This window comes from Notothenia coriiceps, unplaced genomic scaffold (genome assembly GCF_000735185.1).
Source record: "Notothenia coriiceps isolate Sejong01 unplaced genomic scaffold, NC01 NC01_scaffold00000493, whole genome shotgun sequence".
Classification (NCBI taxonomy): Eukaryota; Metazoa; Chordata; class Actinopteri; order Perciformes; family Nototheniidae; genus Notothenia; species Notothenia coriiceps.
Window position 1 is genome coordinate 491827 of NW_011333194.1, and position 20445 is coordinate 512271.

General features: G+C 39.5%; 1 protein-coding gene across 6 annotated transcripts in view; it reads left to right on the forward strand.

Moving 5' to 3' along the window:
- Positions 1-1632: 1632 nt before the first annotated feature.
- Positions 1633-20445, forward strand: part of LOC104954719 (connector enhancer of kinase suppressor of ras 2-like) — a 36300-nt gene continuing 17487 nt past the window's right edge. For 3 of the 6 annotated variants that reach the window (XM_010781901.1, XM_010781926.1, XM_010781907.1), the window contains exons 1-6: positions 1633-2109; positions 6186-6349; positions 14253-14455; positions 15658-15763; positions 19270-19311; positions 19407-19526. In XM_010781901.1, the coding sequence (XP_010780203.1) occupies positions 2046-2109; positions 6186-6349; positions 14253-14455; positions 15658-15763; positions 19270-19311; positions 19407-19526 (699 nt within the window). In that variant the 5' untranslated portion in view covers positions 1633-2045. The remainder of the gene's footprint in view (positions 2110-6185; positions 6350-14252; positions 14456-15657; positions 15764-19269; positions 19312-19406; positions 19527-20445) is intronic. The other 3 variants (XM_010781911.1, XM_010781935.1, XM_010781918.1) reach the window with 1 other exon arrangement.

Sequence of the window (20445 nt, forward strand, 5' to 3'; positions counted from 1 at the left end):
GAGTCATAAAGGTAAAAAGGAAAAAGAAAAAACATCATAACAGCTGGTGCTTTTCAGAGCTGTATATTCGCTTGTCCTGCCACATTATCAAGCTTCACACAGAAAAGCTTCCTCTCCATGTTTCTTTATCGATTATGTTGAATGTCATTGCTAGCCCTGCTTGGGTTTATGCTTTATTGGCTCATTCACCTGCTTGTACCGTTGGCAACACTTGCAAAAAGTCAAACATGTTTTTTTCAGACACAGCATGCTTTGTCTGAGAGTTTTACATTTGAATGCAGCCTATTGATTTCAAATGAATACTTTTTCAAATGTATTCATGCTGTAGACTTTTATTTTACCAAGATGATGGACATAATAAGCTAGGCCTACTTTAAATATCGTGATTACTAAATTATAACAGATATCATGGAAATGTAGAGTGTGCATCATCAGTGTATTTATTTCTTTAAATAGATGGTAAGAGATTCAGTTTAGCATTTAATGGATTGTCCATGCAGTCATACGCTTAGACCCTGAGGCTGTTTACCAAGACATGAAAAAAGCGAGGCGCATGTCCGCTTCCTTGTCTCGTTAGTGACCGCTACACTGCGCTTTGTGTGATGGAGGCGTGAGCAGCGACAAAGACGGCAGGAGGAAACATTGGAGTGTATGAGAGGTGGTTAGTGCCCGAAGGACTGATGGAGAAGGAAGCGGAATCATTGTCAGCCTGGTCATTGTGTTGAATGGATTAATTGGTGGCTCAGGTTGCATGTTCTATATTGCTGTATATATTATGGAGAAATAATGTATTGTTTCTGCAATAAGTGCGTATCGTGCTTGCAGAAACAAAGTTGAACGAGTGCAATCGCTTGTTGTGCCCCATATGAACATCCAGAAAAACTATTAAAAACATTCCCTCATTCAGACCTGGACCCAATCCATGGATGCAATGCTCTCAGCTTGATCCATTCACATTTCTATGGCTGGGAAGCCAATTATGGGTCATGTCCTTTTTCTGGCATTGGCAACTCATGGGTTCTTTGTTGTGGTCTGGTATTGTCCCACCAGCACAGTTCCTTAAAAGAAAGATTTATTATGGACAGTGACATGTGTGAAGGATTCAATAATACCTAAAGGAATGCGGTTGCAAAAATATCCCTTTCTAAGCGTGATGGTGAACATATAGTGGACTTCAGGAAACAAAGGAACATGAAAGGCCTCTTGTTTGTTGTGGGTTATTGTAGAAACATGGTGCGGAATCGTGCCCACTTTCTACGTATAGGGTTCATAACAAAATACATTAATTATTAGTGTCTGGAGACCATAGACTTTAAAAATATATGGTTATGAATATTGTATTCAATGCTTTTCTGCTACTAAATCCCCCAAAATTATACACACTTGTCTTTTAACATTCTTATAAATTGTGCATGCTCATGCGTGAACTGCAATGCAACATAGTTCTGCAGCTCAGCCAAGCTGTTCATTTACTGGACTGTTTTTATTATCAACATTCATAAACTGGATGTCATTAATTCCCCCTGCCTCTTTCTGTGGCACTAATCGCCCCTCATACAACACAATTCGTACGGTGAGGGCTGTGACTCTATGTCTGTGTGTGAGGGAGGATGCTCAGAGCGAACCCAACATTTCCAGACACCAGTATGAAGTGACACAGTCTGTGCGTTGTTCTCCTCCGCACTGGATGGTACTGGGATGTATTTGGGAAGGGGGGGTCGAGTAACAGCGACCCACCAGCATTACAGCCACTGAACCTGACATGAATGACAAGTAAAAAGAGCTCTTTCAAGCGAGCATACAGCGCAGGAATGTGCAGAAGTCCACCGGGCTGCACTCGGGCTTATCAAAGCGATATTTTGGACCTTTTGGACCTACCTCGTTTTGTTTGTAAACACTCAAACCCACCACAGAATAATTTTGAGGGCCATCTGATTTATCCTTTTTAATTTGTAATTGTTATTCTTAAAGAAAAAACATTTTTTGAGGGGGGTGGGCGTGTTTGGGGTGTTTTTCTTTTGTCAAGCGCGAAGACAAACTTCTCTATGGCACTGGTTATGGAGCCTGTGAGCAAGTGGAGCTCCAGTCAAGTGGTTGACTGGATGAAAGGTAAGGCTTCAGGCACGATGTTAGCCTAACTGTTCTCACAAACTGCAATATCGCATGAATACAGTCTTCTGCTGCGAGTGGAAACGCATTTCATCACAGATTCACTCGAGATGCCAAAAGGGAACAAAACACCTGCTGAGCCTCGGGTTGCTGCCTCATCGGCATGCGGCTGATAGAGGCTTTTAATTACATCCTTGAATCATTGATCGATTTATTCCAGACTGTTTCAATCTGTAGACGACTTGTCCTTTCAGATCAAGTGTGCCTCTATTGTGTCCCTCGGTGGTTTGTTATCGCTGGAGGCTGGGAAACATAGCAGAGATTCAGTAGTTAAAAACACAACCCTTCTCACTGGATCATTCTGAATCCATGTTCCAAGTAATCGGTTAAGGGTTATTCCTGCTATCTAGAATAAGAGCTATTATAGCTGTACATTGTCAAAGCCTACAGCCATCTGTGCCAAATGTTGATCCACAGATGTTCTAAAACATTAAGAAGTCACAGCTGACAAGTAGCTTAAATAGTCTTAAAATCCACTGATGAACTCTAACCCCTATGGTGGTATAAGAGTATACCAGCGCTGAGCTCAGGTTTAGTATTATTATAGGCATTTATTTAGCATAAGAGCATCTTGTGTAAGTTGGAAAACATTTTATATTTGGGAAACACCCAAAAGACAAAGAGGTTTGAACACAAATATATGATCCAATAACAGAAGCATTCTTGAGGCCAACTGCTCTCCTGATGGAAAGTGATGCTTTTGTATGAACTGAATGAAGGCCTAGGCCTATATAATTGTTCATATGCATTATTTCCTTTATACGTTTGTTAGGTATATTAGATGAGAGGCTCCTCAGAGGATAATCGTCTGAATATATAAATATCCCACACAATGTCAGGGCACAGAAAACTCATTAGATTTTCTGCTTTTTGTCTGTTTGTATTACAAAATGTTTGCCTCTGGAGGTCTGTTATTATCAAATGTGCAAAATACAAGTCTTTTTTTAGTGATGTGTGTTGTTAAGAAGAGCCACATGCTCACGTGTCAGGCCACAGCCCTTTTTGGATGAAACATACATATCATACACATACATGTTTTCTGCCTCTCCACACACACACACACACACACACACACACACACACACACACACACACACACACACACACACACACACACACACACACACACACGCACACAGGCACTCTCTTAGTCATAATTCTAAGACTGTGGGCCTTTTTCTGCTGGCTCAGACATATTATGATTGCAGAACCAGACCTCTCTTAGTATGAGCTGTGTGTTACAAGTACCTGATTCTGATGTTGCCTTTTCGAACAAGGTGTTCTTTATAAGTTTGCTGGCTCAGTAAAGTATATGGCTTTATAGAGGATTTATACAGACAAAAGAATGAAGTGTGATTTTGTAGGTAGAGAAAAGCAAACAACCACAACAGTTTAAATGATATCTAAGAGGACCTGTAAATAAGCTTGTAGTAAGAAATCCAGGGAGCGAGAAGCGGAGATGGCATATAAGAGAGGGCTCTTCAGTGTCCCACATCCAGCAAGTGGAGCAGAGAGGATTCTGTGCCCAGAGCCCAGTAATGGTAATTCAAAGTGAGGGACAGAGAGTGCCACAGAGGGAGAGGAGAGGGAGGGGGGGGTTCAGTCTTGTCTCCCATCCATTCTCAGCTCCTCAGGACTGGCAGCGTTTTGTCGTGAGCATTCACAGGTTCAATTATTAGCATAGCGCTCCATGATGTCACTGGAGGCCAAAGAGGGGCACCCTGTGACCTTCCCACAATCCCACTCTCCTCCCCCCCGCTGGTGTTTTGTGTGAGCAAGACCCCAGCTGTGACAAAGCCTCTCTGAAGAAGAGCTTCTCGTCACAAAAGAGAGAAGAAAATCCTGCTTTCACTGAAAATGTGTTGTGAAACTACTGCGTGGTATCTGTGCAAACACATGATGTGTTCATTGTGTATTTTACTGTCATTGATAGTGTGTGTGTGTTTGGAGGCGCATACTTATGCAGGCTTAGTATAATCTCTGCTCTTCCTGTCAGTGTGCATTATCATAATTCAGGTTTTGTGAAGTATATCAGTTTTATCTTTTCTTTCAGTTTTGTTTCACTCAGTGACAGTCGAAGAAAGCGATCAATGAAAAGTCGGATTAACAGGAATCCATTTTTGAGATGCTAACAGTGTTTAGTGTCTCTTTTACCTTACCAGTGGATTATCTAGAAATGAGATCAGGCTGTCTGAGCTGCACTTTTAATTTCTCCTCAGCGTGCCTCATAATCTGACCCGCATATGACATGGACAGGAAAATCCCTTAGTGCAATCAGCAAAGTGTACTCCATCTAGAGAAGCTTTCCTTTAAAATTGTGCTACAGGAGGACAAGTATGAATGTATTTCCGATTGAAACTTTAGCATCCATTAACAGCATCAGTGTTAATCTCTTAACTCCCCCATACCATTTAAAGTAATACTTTTTATTCATAAACAATAGTGCTACATGGTGCTATTCAATATCATATAAACATCTCAAATCCCATGGGAGTTTTAGAGTTATTACTGATGAACTCAGCATGTCGGCTAGATCTCTCATGCTATCATCACTTTTTGGAAAGCATTGTGTCCTCTCTTCACACATTTCTTTATTTGGTCCAGCGGTCAGGGAGTACCCCTGCCAAAACCCTACTTCAAGGTTTCTATAGCAACATGGGGAATACTTCATTGACATAATGAGTCTCAATTAACTTGGTAAAAAGGCTGATTAGTTAAGCCTTTACATTTGAGGCTAAACCATGAAGCTCCCTATGTTTCCTCTCCACCGTTTAGCTGCTAGCTAAACCCGATCTGAATGCTTGATTAGGTTTAGGGAAAGCTCTGAAACGCATGTATGTAAAAGGTCTGCGGTGATGAGAAGACGAGATGAGCAACGAGTTAACATTCAGAGCACTTTCTGGTGACATGTATGGTGAAATGTGGTTTATTTACATAAAATGGGTTGGAGCTCACATGGTTGATCAATTAATCATTTCCTCAATAGACAGAAAAGGACTATTTTCTTCAGTATTTGCTCTTTTCCTTTGTCTTCTTTAAAAGTAACACAAATGTTTTAGTTTTGGAAAGATGAAAATAAGATGAAATAAATCATTTGAAGACGTACCTTGAGGCTCTCCGAAATTATGATGGGCATTTTTCACTACTTTCTGACATCTTATAGACCGAATGCTTAATCACACAATGAGCACATTAATCAACTATGGGAACATTATGTATTTCTATTCTATTTCAGCTTAATTGTGTCTTTGATAATATGAAAGGGAATGCAACTGCAGAAAACATTTTAGACTCAATGGACCTCTATTACATTTTTTGAAACAGCATCCAATGTTTATGGTTTCAAAATCATTTATCACTGTTAGCACAGATTTAGAGCTAAATATGAAAATGCAGTCCAATACAATGCAACTGAAATGACCTGTCTGCAGATAACATGCAAGTTGGGTCAACATTATGGTATTTCTTGAGGTTTTTAGTCATGTTGTTGTATTGGATTCAGTTACTTTCTAAGTGTTCCTGAATGTATGACTATGACTACCCCCCTATTGCTACATGTGTTAGCACAGTTTTAAACCTCTGTTGAATAGGTATAAATCAGTGCTGTAGATGGCTGATGCAGAATCAGACTCTGTTCAAGTCTGCTCCTCTTCATCAACTGCGTCACCAAAAGACTTCACACCTGCTGCAGCAGTGAAAGATGTAACACTAGCTGAGCACAAGCAGCCTCGTCTTAGTTGAAAGCTTTCAGTTTAAAGGTGAAACTGCACCTCAAGACTGTTGAAGAGGAGGAATCTGTCAGTTTTCTTTCTTGACACAGACTGTTTCACACTTAAAATACAACCTGTGCTCACACTTTACAGATATCAACACATTATCCTCACAGGAAAAGTGATATCTAGCCACAAAATGCAAATGGGGGTTTCACAAGTGCTCAGAAAGTCTGATACTGCCAACAAACAAAATGTTCATGTTGTGGAGCTGTACTGAATGTTTTTCCTGTGTGAATCCCTCAGGCCTGGACGACTGCCTACAGCAGTACATCAAGACCTTTGAGAAAGAGAAAGTAGGGGGGGACCAGCTGCTGCGTATCACCCACCAGGAGCTGGAGGATTTGGGAGTGTCCAGAATCGGCCACCAGGAGCTCATACTGGAGGCTGTGGACTTACTTTGTGCTCTGGTGAGTCCAAAAATCCCACACTGTCCTCCCACTACTCTGTACTGTCACCTCTCCCAGACCACTGCTGTTTGACAAAGTTTCTGTAGCACATTTTGATTCCTCCTCAGCTTTTGAATACAAATTAATTGGTTTAATCCCAACATGTGGTGTCAAGATTAGTCTATGTGAGATTTCAACTGATAGTGTTAATTGATAGAGTTTTTTTATAAAGTCTGTTACTCATTTTGCAAAATCATTTCAGGAATAGTTCTAATTTTGATTGGGGAAATGCTTAAGATTAAATCAAGCACAAAAGGGCCCCCTTAAGTGATTTCTGCTGTTACTCTTAGAATCACAAAGTTTTGTGTGTGTCAGCACGATAGTAGACTGCTGTTGATGATATGGCTAAGGTGCTAGTCAGTAGTAAAAGTCTAATATCAGCACAGATTGTAACACTCACCCCGGGTCTCACTGCAGCGACCTCAGACTTGTTTTACCTTGTGATTCAGGTGAGCAGCATCACAATGACACAAGTTTTTTTTGTTATCATACATTTTTTTATTGCAACATCTTCAATTTACAACACAGTACAGAAGACAATTCAGGTTGCACAACATTTTTGGATGAATTCAATCCACAATGACACAAGTTAAACTAATTTTGAAGAAACATCCTTTTCAGGAGTCTCTTCCTCCATCAAGGCACTGTAGCTTCTGAAAGAAATAAACTCAATTCAGTCAAGAACAGATAATTAGGTCAAAGATTTATTTGTTTTCTATCAGGGAGAAGCCTTTACCTTTTCTCCGATTTGAAAAGTTTGGGATGATTTTTGGTTAATTAATGCTTCTGCTAGAACACAAAAGTTCAAAATTCAAACACCAGTATTGGGCTGCATACGAACATTTATTTCATAATCGACTAATCTGCAGATTACATTGTCATTTAATCCTCACATAACATGACATGATAATATATAACTATTTCACAGAACCTAATGTGACTTCAAATTCTGGGTTTACAGTAAAATGATATAAAAGCAGCAAATCCTCAAATTCGAAGATCTAGAACTAAGCAATTTAACACTTACGGGATGTTACTCTTCACAACTTTTAAAAGGAGAAATGTAACTAAATGTCTATGTAAATCCAAATGAAAAGCTCTTTTTTTTTGGTATTTCAGATTATTATTATTTTTAAATGTATGAAAGTGTGTCCTTTACCTGCTGTACCCTATTGATTAATTTCTCAAGATGCTGAAATGTCCCTTTTGTTAGACTCCTGTTTTGAAAGTAAACATGGATGTTAATAACAAACTTTAATATCTATATTTGCTATCCTACCAATATTCACAACTATGGTGGTGTTGAGAAAAGCTGCTTTTAGCTTAAAAAAACAAGTGTGTTGCTGAACTTAGCGGAGAAATGCAGAAAAGTGAAATGATTTGAATCCAATGGTTACAGCTCAATTGAATTGCAATGATTTTGTTGAGAAATTGAAATGTTAAACTGGAAGAGTAGGAAAAATGGTGAAGAAGCTTAATATTTAAAAGAAAATGTTTTAAAAGGTATAAACAACAACATGTATAGCTCAATGTCCTGAAATAGCTGAATAAGTTAATAGTTGAATGGTTTCTGTAGCTGAAAGTAGGCTGAAGGAGTTACATTTCAGATGTATGTAGTCGTGAATGAATGTGTGATAAGAGAAGAAAATAAAGTAAAAAGGCTTTGAAAAGCATCAGAATATTTTAACTGCAAACTTTTGAACTAACTTGATGGCGAGTGATCTGTCGCCATGGCAACGGCATTTGATGAAACCCCATAATACGCTTAGATGTGTTGGTGGCTGCATAGTTACCAAACCTGTGAAGTTTTAGGCCGTTTGGGGCATTTTCACTGAAGTTATGAGAAAACCGTGTTTCATGGTGAGCATTGTGTTGCCATGGCAACAGCATTTGAAAAAATCTCAAAACTGTCAAATAGATGTCTTCACGGCTGGACTGTTAGCACACATGTGAAGTTTGAGCACTTTTTGACCATTTTCATATAGTTATAGCAATATCGTGTTTTATGGCTTTTGAGGAAAACGCACTATTGACACATAGACATGTTGAGGGCTGGACCATTAACCATTATCTGAAGTCTGGTGCTGTGTTGACCCTTTTCATAGGTGTTACGACAACGTCATCGACATCGTCCAGACTTCAGATAATGGTTAATGGTCCAGCCCTCAACATGTCTATGTGTNCCCGCCGACGCGAGGGAACTCGAGAGACCGCGGGGCGTCCCCCGCGGGAGTGGAAACCCTTTGAGGGACGACATGTAATATTTACCGTTCGAAATGAAAAATATATCAAAAAAAAGAAAAAAAAATACGATGGCTTGAACGACGACGTCGATGTCACGTCGTGTCCAACTAATTTGCCATAGACGGAGCAGTGTGTTCCATAGTGTACTGTACCTTGCCTCGTTCCGGTAACATGTCAATGTTTAATGTTTAATTAAATCCAACGAACCAATGAAAACCTTCTTCTGACGCACCTTGAACAGTTACGGTAACCCCGGGGGTTGTTTTTATAATTTTTTTTATAACTTTTTTTTATAATTTTTTTTAAAACATTAAAAAAAAAACAACGTACCCGGGGAAACGGCCGAGACCCGGCGCACACGCCAACGGGCCGACGTGGCGCTATCAACGCTGGTGACTCCAGTCTCGAGTCGTCCCGTTGTCCAGTTAAGTTGGGGTGGGAATTTTCGACTATTCTCCTGTCACAGTCCGCACGCCACTCCCAGACCAAGGTCCGATGTCGTCACTTCAATACTTCACGTAAATGATTTTTAAGTTAATAAATGTCCCTCCCTAGTACAGGCCTGTTTACCTCATGTTACTCACACCATCAGGGACACGACTATGGACGAGGTTGGGTACTCCGTTTCGGTGTGGACGGCTGTTGGTGAACATAGCTGACCTACGAAGACGGAGAAGAGAAACAGTGAAATCTAGCTAGTTAACATCAGCTAAATGTATGCAAGCTGCAAAATATGGATAGATTTTTAGTGAAGTTACCTAAAGTGAGAGAGGAGACAGCGTCTTTCAGAAAACTGATGAATTGTGACAATGATTATTTGAAGCTAGGTCCTGATGACACTCCACTGCCACAGTGTGTTATCTGCTACGCGGTACTAGCTAATGACAGTATGAGACCATGTAAACTCCGGCGTCATATTGAGACGAAACACCCATGTTTGGTGACCAAGCCACAGGAGTTTTTTGACCGGAAGCTCAAGGAATTGCAGTCACAGAAAAATGTCATTGACACATTTAGCACTGTGAATACAAAGGCAACCGAAGTATCATACCGAGTGGCGTTACGGATAGCTAAGGCAGGTAAACCTCACAACATTGGTGAAACGTTACTCCTCCCTGCTGCTAAAGACATCTCTGTCTCAACTATTTCTCTCTGAGTGCAACGTATGAGGAAGCTGCCATCCTTAAACTCAACATGTTTTAAAGATAAAGAGGTTTAAAAAAGCTATTGTTTAATGTTTTAAGGAGGTGACGCTCAGCAAAAAGAGAAAGGTAGCAAAAACAGAGCATTTTATGACATTTTCTCTTCCTGGACTTCTTTGAAATGCAATTGAATACCCCTGCATTATAGGAACAACAACAATAATAATAATAATAATAGCAATAATAATTGGGAGGGGGGGAGCGCGGCTGTGATTATGTTCTCTGAGGGGAGGCTCACCTTCCCACACTTTGGGAACCCCTGATGTACAGCAAACCAAAGCACAAGAGCAGCGCTCAAAAGAGAAAGGACAAGAAAGAACAAGGAGATGTAACAGCTAAACTGACAAAATTAGACCGTTTTTTTTGTCATACATTGTCCTCGAAATCGAGCGCTAACATTAGCAATGTTGACGTGCAGCGGCAGCCGGAGCCGGAGGCTAACGAAAGCTCACCTGCCTCACCACCATCATTGCCATCTAGCTCCACAAGTGAAGCTGTATCCGTGGCTGTGTCTGGATTTGGCAGTGCCCGGCGGTGGTCCAACAGTTCCCCCAAGGGCCCCAACCGATAGGGGACTCTACGGTGCTATTGAGACCCCCGACGCCAAGATCAAAAGCTATATTATAGCAACCGGTCCATGTAGGCCTACCGGCCCATTCCCCAGAGACAAACATCAAGGAAACAGGTGTAATCCTCTTCTTAGTTCGCTGTGGCGTTGTCAGGCTGTAGTGGTCTGAGGCCAGGGCAGGCTGTTGCTGATAGCCTACATGTGGCGCTTCTGAGTGGTTGTGTATGTCCGTGTGTGTGTGAGCGCATCAGCGTGCGCTTATGTTTGGGGCGATGGGGGGGGGCCCAAAACAATATTTGCACCGGGGTCAGTCACAACCTTGTTACGCCACTGGCTGACCTGTTCAACCCGCAGAATGCCTTTAAATTATTAATTTAGTTATTAACGTCTACATTTATTGATGTCCTGAATTTTGAATTCATAATCTAATAATCCAGGATATGATTGTGTTATTTTTTTAACACTGACAAGGCTTCATTTTTTCAGGAAGAATTACAATAACTTGTTACAGTAGGCTGTTAAACCCAAAATTGTCAGCCTCAATGAAAATGAACATAAATAAGAATAAAATAATGATATAAAAGGAAGAAAGTTGTTTGTGGTCGGTTTTGTTGTTCAGACGTATTATCACTTATTTTTAAATTGATGATAAATCCTTTGAAAAAAATACCCCTGAAAGATGTTGTAAAAATGTAAATGGCCGTTGATAGGAAAAAGCTTACCCAGCCCTGGTCTAAAGTAATCACAGAGCTACATCCAGGTTCATGATCTCCTCTCTCAATTCTATTAGAGCAACATAATGCACAATGTTATTAGATATAGCGCACGGCCAACTAGCTTTAACAGTGATCAGTGGTGAGCTTTACTTTGGCAACAAGTAATGCTTTTTGTCTATCAAGGAACTCCGTAAGTCACAGAGAGTCACACACTTCTAACGACGCGCTCACCAAAGTGACTGCCAGACATCATTCTCTCACAAAGAACTCACAGTAAGTCCTAATTCTGTGTGACTGGCGAATCCACACATAGTATAGTATTTGACATACTTATTTAGGGGAATGCTGATACAGCATTCCAACTATCTGTTCTTCTACGCACAAAATTATTATTATTATTCCGCCGGGTTATTTTGTCCCTCTTCTGCTCCCACATCCCACATCGCAAAAACTCCATTCAAACATCAAAACGTTCAGTTTGGTCGGGATTTGATTGCTATTACTTTTCTTATTCATAACTTTCATAATTCCAGGGATCCCATAATTCATCACATTTTTAACATGGAAGTCAATGGAGAAAGTCTTCAGACTTGAAAAATCTTCATGCAAATTCAACTGCTTAGTTGTTCCTTCATACTTTCACTCAGAAACCTCATTCCAACTTTAAAATGTTACACATCTTTCTGACATAATTTGTAGTACACCACTTTTAAATCAGATTCATACGTTTAGAAATATTAAACATTGTTCAGACCTTGGTAAAGAGGCCTTCTTCAGATTTTAACATTAGTGTGTATTGCGCAGCTCGTTAAGGCTAGAGTGCTTAATATAATATTTTTTTTTTTAAACCTGCCATAATTCCCAAACACTACTCTCCTTGGACATCGTTTTTCATGAGAATCTTAGGAAAACATCTCTTGAAAAATTAAAAAAGATTAAGCAAATATATTAAACAAAATGCCTCTTGAGGGCATGAAGTGACAACAACTTTCAACATGTCTCCATTAAGGCCCATTGTAAATTCAGCCTGATCTTTCCTCACAGCAGCAGCCGTACACCTTTAGTTAATCTGCCAAAAAGGCCACATTATTGACCCGAAAGTACACAAAAAGCTCACTTCAGACGCTCAGGGTCCTTGAGATGCTTCACGCGTTGAAATTTCACCAATATCTGCTACGGTTCTTCAACAAAACGTTCACATGAAAGAGGTTCATCTCTCATTCAGAACAATGGAAAGGCTCTCCTCTCATTGATTACTGCACATCACCATGGAAACCTTTGATCTCTGAGCTCAAGCACAGGTGTTTCATAACGTGTTAGCTCAAACACAAACACCTGTGTGATGATATCATAACTCCAACTGACATGCTCAACGCCACCAAACATCACATGATGGTTAACACTGTGGCCCTGAACAGCTCTACGTAAAATCTGATGTTACATAATTTGGTGTTATCATGGCAACGCATCCCTCGCCATAAAACACGATGTCGCTGTAACTCCAATGGACACGGTCCGATCTTCCCCCAATCCTCTCCTGTATATCACCGGTCCATGCCTCAACAGCTCTACTTCAAATATGGCATCTCACCATATGCCGTTTCCATGGAAACACATCCCTCGCCAAAAAACACAATGTTGTCGTAACGCCTATGAAAAACAGCACCAGACTTCAGATAATGGTTAATGGTCCANACAGAGAGTGCAATCTACTGTTTCCCCGTAACATCTAGAGGGGCGCTGTTTCACTCTTTGTAAAATACTCAATGAGAATGGGGGAGAGACGGGCCGGCAGCAACACACAAGAAAGAATTTCCGAAACTAAACTAAGTGTTTTTATTTATTTATTAAAATTATAACTACAATTCGAAAAATCAGGGGAAGCCTGGCTTCCCTTGGCCTCCAGGAGAAAACGCCACTGCCCAGAGGTGTTTTTGTTTTTGCTAAACATCTCTAAAAAGGTCAAATGTCACTTGTTTTGCATCAATCTCGATACAGGGTACTTATTATATGTTATAGTTAGGATTCCTAAAGCTTTTAGTCTACTATCTCATCATTCAAGGGTGGTTTTCACTATAAGTAATGGTTTATTTTTGGATGGACACTATAATTTACATTTTTTTACTATGTTCAATCTGAATTTCCTTTAAAATAAAAAAGATCTATATTGATTCTGACTTTTTTACTTCCGACTCACAGGTTTATCCTTGCTTTGAGAAAAAATATTATTAATGTACCCCTTTTAGAAGGGAAGTTATTGTCATTTGTTCTGGGAATGTCATTTTCGAGCCTGAGACCTGAAAAACAGGCTTGGGGCTTTACAGGTTAATGGAGACACGTTGAAAGTTGTTGTCACTTCATGCCATCAAGAGGCATTTTGTTTAATTTCTTTGCTTCATTTTTATTTATTTGTTCAATGTAGCAGAGGTTTTCTTACGTTTTTCATGAAAAATGATGTCCAAGGAGTATATGGTTTGGGAATTATGGCAGGTTTAAAAAAGATCTTTGGGTGAATTTCAAGCACTCGTCCACTTCTGTTATGCTGTTGCATAGCATTCACACTAATGAAGGCGAGAGGGTGGAATAGAAATGAAGATGGGTACGTTTCAGCCCGAGAGACGCATAGAGAGACTGGATGGAGATTTCATGGACTGAGGTCACAGATGCAATCTGAATCTAAAGTCCTCTCATCCCGCATCGCTGCACAGGGGGCCTTGCTTCAGCCCCAAAGCTCCTTATGTAACTGGGATTTAGCTTTAAGTCTCTCCGGCACTGCTGTATTGAATATGATTAGTGGACCCTCCTGCCGCGCCTCCCCTCTCGAGAAACTAACGTGACAGACGCTGACTGGCCTCCATGTGCATGTACCCGGGTAATGATTGCTCTGCTATCCCTCCACATGCAATGTGACAGATGGAGGGGAGCAGGCGGGGTGAATGGGTCAGTGGTTTCTTACCTCATGTGGCAGCATCTTCTGTAGTCTGACACAGTGGGCTCCTCTGTTACTATTTTTATTCACAGAGCAATGTCATGACAACAGTTGTCTCAGAACTGGATCAATTCCTGGAAAACGGCAAAAACAAACACTCACAAACTGGTCAAACAGATTGGGTTTACTTTCCTCTCTTTTCTAGAATTATGGGCTGGAGACTGAGAATCTGAAAACTCTTTCTCATAAACTGAACGCATCTGCCAAGAACCTGCAGAGCTTCATCACAGACAGGCGGCGCAGCGGCCATTACGACGGCAGAGCATCCCACAAGCTGCCCAACGACTTCCTTACCTCCGTGGTGGACCTGATCGCTGCGGCCAAAAGCCTTCTGGCGTGGCTGGACAGGTGAGATTTGCAAAAAAGTGCACCTGTAATACGTGTAATCCTGTTAAACACATGTGTCAACACAGGGATTAAAACATGCAGACTGAAACACGGGCAAGGTTTCCCCTTTTTAGTTTTTATATTTGGGTGTTACAGTAGCAGCACTGGTTTTGGCTGATAAAGTCTCAAATGTTGTACCATCATGATTGACAGCCTGACATATCTAAGTTAATCTTGGATACTTACTTATGATTGCATTTTCAAGCAAAAATAAAAACTCTGCATTGGACTGGATTTTATATGATAGATGGTTCAATATTAATTTTTCAAAATAACTTCAACATAGGAATGCCTGTTGTTTTTCTGGAACCTTGCATTGGTTCATGTAGTATTTTAGGGATGCTACTAGTTATTTTTCTTACCACCAACAGACCAGTTTGTTTTTCATGTTATGTCCATAACCAATCAGCTGACAAGAACAGATGAGTAACGGCCTTATATAAGAAGACTTTGACAGGGTGGTAAAAATGCACTGAGCAAGTCTATTTATATTTTTGCTTTATCCCTTTGCTTCTCAGTGGGATTGTGCCAACGTGTGTTTTCATCTATTTTTGTGTGTGTGTGTGTGTGTGTGTGTGTGTGTGTGTGTGTGTGTGTGTGTGTGTGTGTGTGTGTGTGTGTTTTGATCAAATTGGAAGTTGAAAGCACACAATGTTCACAAGAAAAGACAAAAGTGAAATGCTCTTTCTTTTCCTATGTTGGCAATTAAAATCTGCAGCATCCATTTTAATAAAAAATTAAATATCCAATGTTGCATTTGCTGTTTAAATGCATCATTGTTGACAACATGTAATTTGCTTACAAAAGCTGAAATCAAAATAAAACATGTAAAAAAAGCTTGCACACATAAGTATTTATCATTATATGAAGATACTTTTTTTGTATACTATATCAAATTTAACACTTGAAGTTGTTTATACAAATGTTTTTATATGTGGATGATAAACTGTACATATTGGTCAAAGTATCACTAATATTATTCTCATAAATCGGACTTTAAATGAGTAAGAAAAAACCTCCAAAATGTGGATGAGAATGAAGCAGTCATAAGGCCTGTGTATTTGTATGCGTGCTGATGTTCACCGTTGCGTGTTTCGAAATGTTCCCTCAGATTTACCAATGATTTAGTCTCAGAGGAAGAATGATCTAATGGTTCATTCCAGATGCTCGTTCTTTTTCAGATCTCCGTTTGCTGCAGTTGCAGATTACTCTGTGACCAGGAACAACGTGATACAGCTTTGTCTGGAGCTCACTACAATTGTGCAACAGGTAAATACATGATGTAATATAATACTGTTATGCAACTCAACTTTTTTTTAATTCAATTTGAGATTAAAAAACCTCCCATAGACAAGAGTAAACTGATTCCCCACATGAGTATCATAGTAATGCCAAAGTGCTGGTTTTTAGAAGCTTCAGTAAAGTGTGGGTACCACTTTACAATAAGACTACCCTTATAAAGGGTTTATGAATAGTTTGTAATTCATTTATTAATTAGGTTGTGAACACTTTATACATCATTAATAAGCTTTTATAAGACATGAGATAAACAGGGCAACTGTGACTGGTTGCTTGCCAAATAGTGAGCCCACATTTATCTGTACTGCTAAGCCTTATATTGGCTACCTAGCTTGCTTGGCATCTGCATTTTGGTATCTGTTGCTCACTGAGTTGATTCCCTCCCTTCCATCTTGATGTTTCTTGGCATCTCTTATGGCCATGTATGAATGAGTTACTAACATTTATAATTGGTAAAAGCGAGCTTTACTGTAAAGTGTGAAACACATCACCATTTATTAATGAGTTACTACCATTTATAATTGGTAAAAGGGAGCCTTGCAAATGCAAAGTAAGATGCAAAAGAGCCAAGCAAAACATTTTATTCACACATGAAGAACATTAGGACATAAAGTAATGACTGTTGTTTATGACTGATACACATATTTAAACATAAAAGCTTTTCTCAGAGATAAATTAAAGACTTGGTAAGACATAATGGTACTCAGACTGGAAAGGCTTTGTGTATATTCTTGAACAAGCATCCAAGCAGTCCATCAGGGGAGCAGAGCCAAGCCAAGATGACCATTCAAGAACCTTGAGGTGTTCCTCCAACAAACTCTCTGTACGGTTTCCTCTCAGTCTACGGACATGTCCTTTGAGGGTCGACCAAGCTCTTTCATTATGTTGGGTATGACTGCCAGTCTGGGGGTTCACAAACCACCTGCTGTGCTTTATGGTGTAGTGGTTGCACCCCATGTAACTCATCACTCTCCTGTATGCCCTCCACTCATCAGTCATGATGCTACTTCCTGACTTAAAATGCCGTCTAATCAGAGGGACAAGGTGGCATCTTGATCGTTTCTCCACTAGTTTCAACACTAGTCTCCGCCTTTTGTCTTTAACTCCCATCATTCCGAAGACCCATTTCTTCCTTCTCCAGGTATGCCCAAAGCGTCCACGTGCATACTAACAAACAATAAATCATAACATCATCTTAGTTAACAACAAAATGTACGCAAATTACAGTAAAAATGGTTGCACATTATGTTTCAAAATGCCCTACTTGTTTATTAGGTGCATTGTATAACATAAGTTAAGGATAATTATACAGTAATGGTCCATATTGATTTTCTTTATTTTTTTTATTCTCTTTTACAAGAAAGCCCAGTCTATAACTGCCGCACATAGGAACTGGGTACAGTACCTTCTCCCAGACACAAATACTCAAATAAGTATCAGCATTGGTGTTACCAATGCTTACTATTTATTTGATACCAATTTGGTAATACAATTAATAAAAATAACAAGTTTTGGGTTCGTTTTTCAGATATGAACTGTGACGTTAACGTGTAAGCTCAATAATGAACTCCAGCTCAACCAACCATATTGTAATATCTAAGTAATCATCTTGAAATATGACATTCATATTTGTAATATACACACATCTTATTGTGAGGTTAATTTCACATAGACTAGGCCGCTCTTCAACACTACTTTGACGTTAGCTTGTAATCGATCATAGCAAATTTTAATTAACCTTATCAATGCATAAAGTTACCTACCAAATAAAATATCTCTCTAACTTACAAAGTTGACCTCATGTTACCAACCTCAAACAAAAGCTGTTTGTTCTACAGTATTATCCCACTTAATGCTTAACACTTCTCTATTACGTTTTAACTTGGAGGCTACGATTAGCATCGTTAGCACAGATTCTCTACCACTTGCTTACATGCTAACCCAAGCCTTAACATTCATTAACGTTAGCTGACTAAAAATATAAGCAACACATAAATAAAGTACTCAAATTTCACTTACCGTAAAATTGCATTCATGCACCGCCTGTTTTAAACGTGGAGTGAGTCACAATAGTCCGATATAAGCATGAAGAATAGTCCACAAGGCACCAGCACAACAAACACGGCAGAGTTCAAGTTATGTTCCCCGGATGAGTTGAGCAGGCAGAGCCCCTGTAGCATTACGGAGATGCTAACAGAGCAGAAAGCTAACAGCAGCAGACCTGTCACTCAATGTGACCACGCCCTAATTTATGCATAACTTTAAATCTTAATATAACTTAAACACATTATAAATGTTAGTAACTCATTAATAAATGCTGATTTTTTTTAACACTTTACAAGGCTCCCTTTTGGCAGTTATACATTTTAGTAACTCATAAATAAATGGTCATAAAGGGATGCCAAGAAACATCAAGATGGAAGGGGGGAATCAACTCAGTGAACAACAGATACCAAGGATGCTGGCTGATGAAAAAGACGAAGTAAGCTAGGTAGCCAAATGTGGGCTCACTATTTGGCAAGCAACCGGTCACAGTTGCCCTGTTTATCTCATGTCTTATAAAAGCTTATTAATGATTTATAAAGTGTTCACAACCCAATTAATAAATGAATTACAAACTATTCATAAACCCTTTATAAGGGTAGTCTTATTGTAAAGTGGTACCCTCACTTTAGGGGTTTGCTGGCTGATGAAGAAGACGAAGTAAGCTAGGTAGCCAATATAAGGCTTAGTCATCTTGCCAAATAGTGAGCCTGTGTTGATTTATGAAAACTGGTTTATAAATGGTTGAACAATTGATAAATTGATGCAGATAAACTAAAGAAATGTCTCACTTAATGACTTCAGGTCAGATAACCATGGATGTAAATGTGAACTTTATTCTGTTTATGCACAAATATTCTGGTTTACATAGATTACTAGATTACATATGTAAGATAAGATAAACCCCTATTGATCCCCGTAGGGAAATTCAGGTGTCTCAGCAAAACAAAAAGGCATTGCAGATCACATGAAATGTTTCAATTGATCACATGTTTTATTACTGGTACATCTGTATTTGGCCTAAACATGATGATCCCTTTGCAACCCTCCAGAATCTGTTAATAATGACCCCAGTGATGTTTAATTGGTTTTAGGACGGTCTCTGTGGATGAGAATGTTTATATCAAGTTAAAAGCAAAATGTAAATAGGAAAAATTGCAGGTGGGAGTGAAATAGGGTGATAGGGAGAGAGTTGAAGGCTGAGAGAGGAAGAATAGCAGAGAGAGAAAGAGAGAGAGAGAGAGAGAGAGGCATGCCTCCGCATTGATGATTCATTTGTTTTGTGTTTGTGCATGCCTGTGTGGGAGTGTTGGGGGTTATAGGTGCCAAGCTGCTCGGTTTTTGCTTAAAACCACCTACAGCAAAAAATGCCAATAATAACTCAATTTTGACACATTCTCTGGAGGTAACAGTGCTCTTTGAATGTTCCCCAGGAATGCTCTGTGTACGAAACCGAAAACAAAATCCTGCATGTGGTGAGTCTCTCACTTTATTACACTGGATCCGATGTAAATACATATTTAATGCCCGTTCTTTAAGGTTTTACTCATCCCTTATATGCCCTCCCCAGTGTAAAACTCTGTCAGAAGTGTGCGACCAGATTATCGCTCTGTCCTCGGATCCCATGGTGTCCCAGGCTGCACATCTGGAGGTCGTGCAGCTAGCCAACATAAAATCTACTGAAGGACTGGTAAGGCTATCCCCGTCAGACTCAGACAGATCACCCCAAAATAGTACATATTTTCGTTTTACAAGTAGTGCTATTTAGTCATCTAAATTGATATGAGTTGCCATTTGTGAGCTGTTTCTTGTAGGAGCTATTTATTTTCTTTTTGAACTACACTCGTCAACGAGTAAGTATTAATGAGTGGATGCACGCTTCCTTTTGCACGGTGATATGGTTTCTGATCGCCATTAAATTCCATTAGCAGAAAGGCAAATACCTCTAACATTTGGCTACCCGTGCCCAAAAAAGAGTGATTTATAAATAGATACAGGTAAGAAGAAACCACAAGGTGTAATTACCATGCTAAGTTCCTAATTGACCATCCTACCCATTTGAGGATGCTCTATTTTAAATACCAGCCTGACAAATTACAGGAAAATTGCAAGAAATAAATTGCAGTAATCACAACAATGTAACAATCGTACAAACCCAATACCCTACCACACATGTGGTACGTGCCTATTCAATTATTATCTTTATTACACTTGAGTACGCTTTTATTAAATTGTTAAATTGTTTTTCAGGTTTGATGAAATGAACACAGGCAAAAGCTACCAAAAAAGTAAAGTACATACTACTAATAATGATGGATGGTGGAAAAACTAATCACAGAAATGGAAACAGCATGAGTTTGATTCAAATATGGCAGGTGCAAATGATCCTGCAGCATGCATCTCACTCACTGCAAACATAAACAATTCAGTTGCTCAATCACTAATACTAACCTTGCCTGATTTGATTCTGCCAGCTTTATCAGAGTTTGTAAACCTCTACAATTTTGGCAACATGGAGCACACAGGCTAAGTTGGTTGAACTAAATTGTAAAGAATGAAAGAAAAATATTTGTTGATATACTTCTAAATATAACAAGTCATGCAAATAC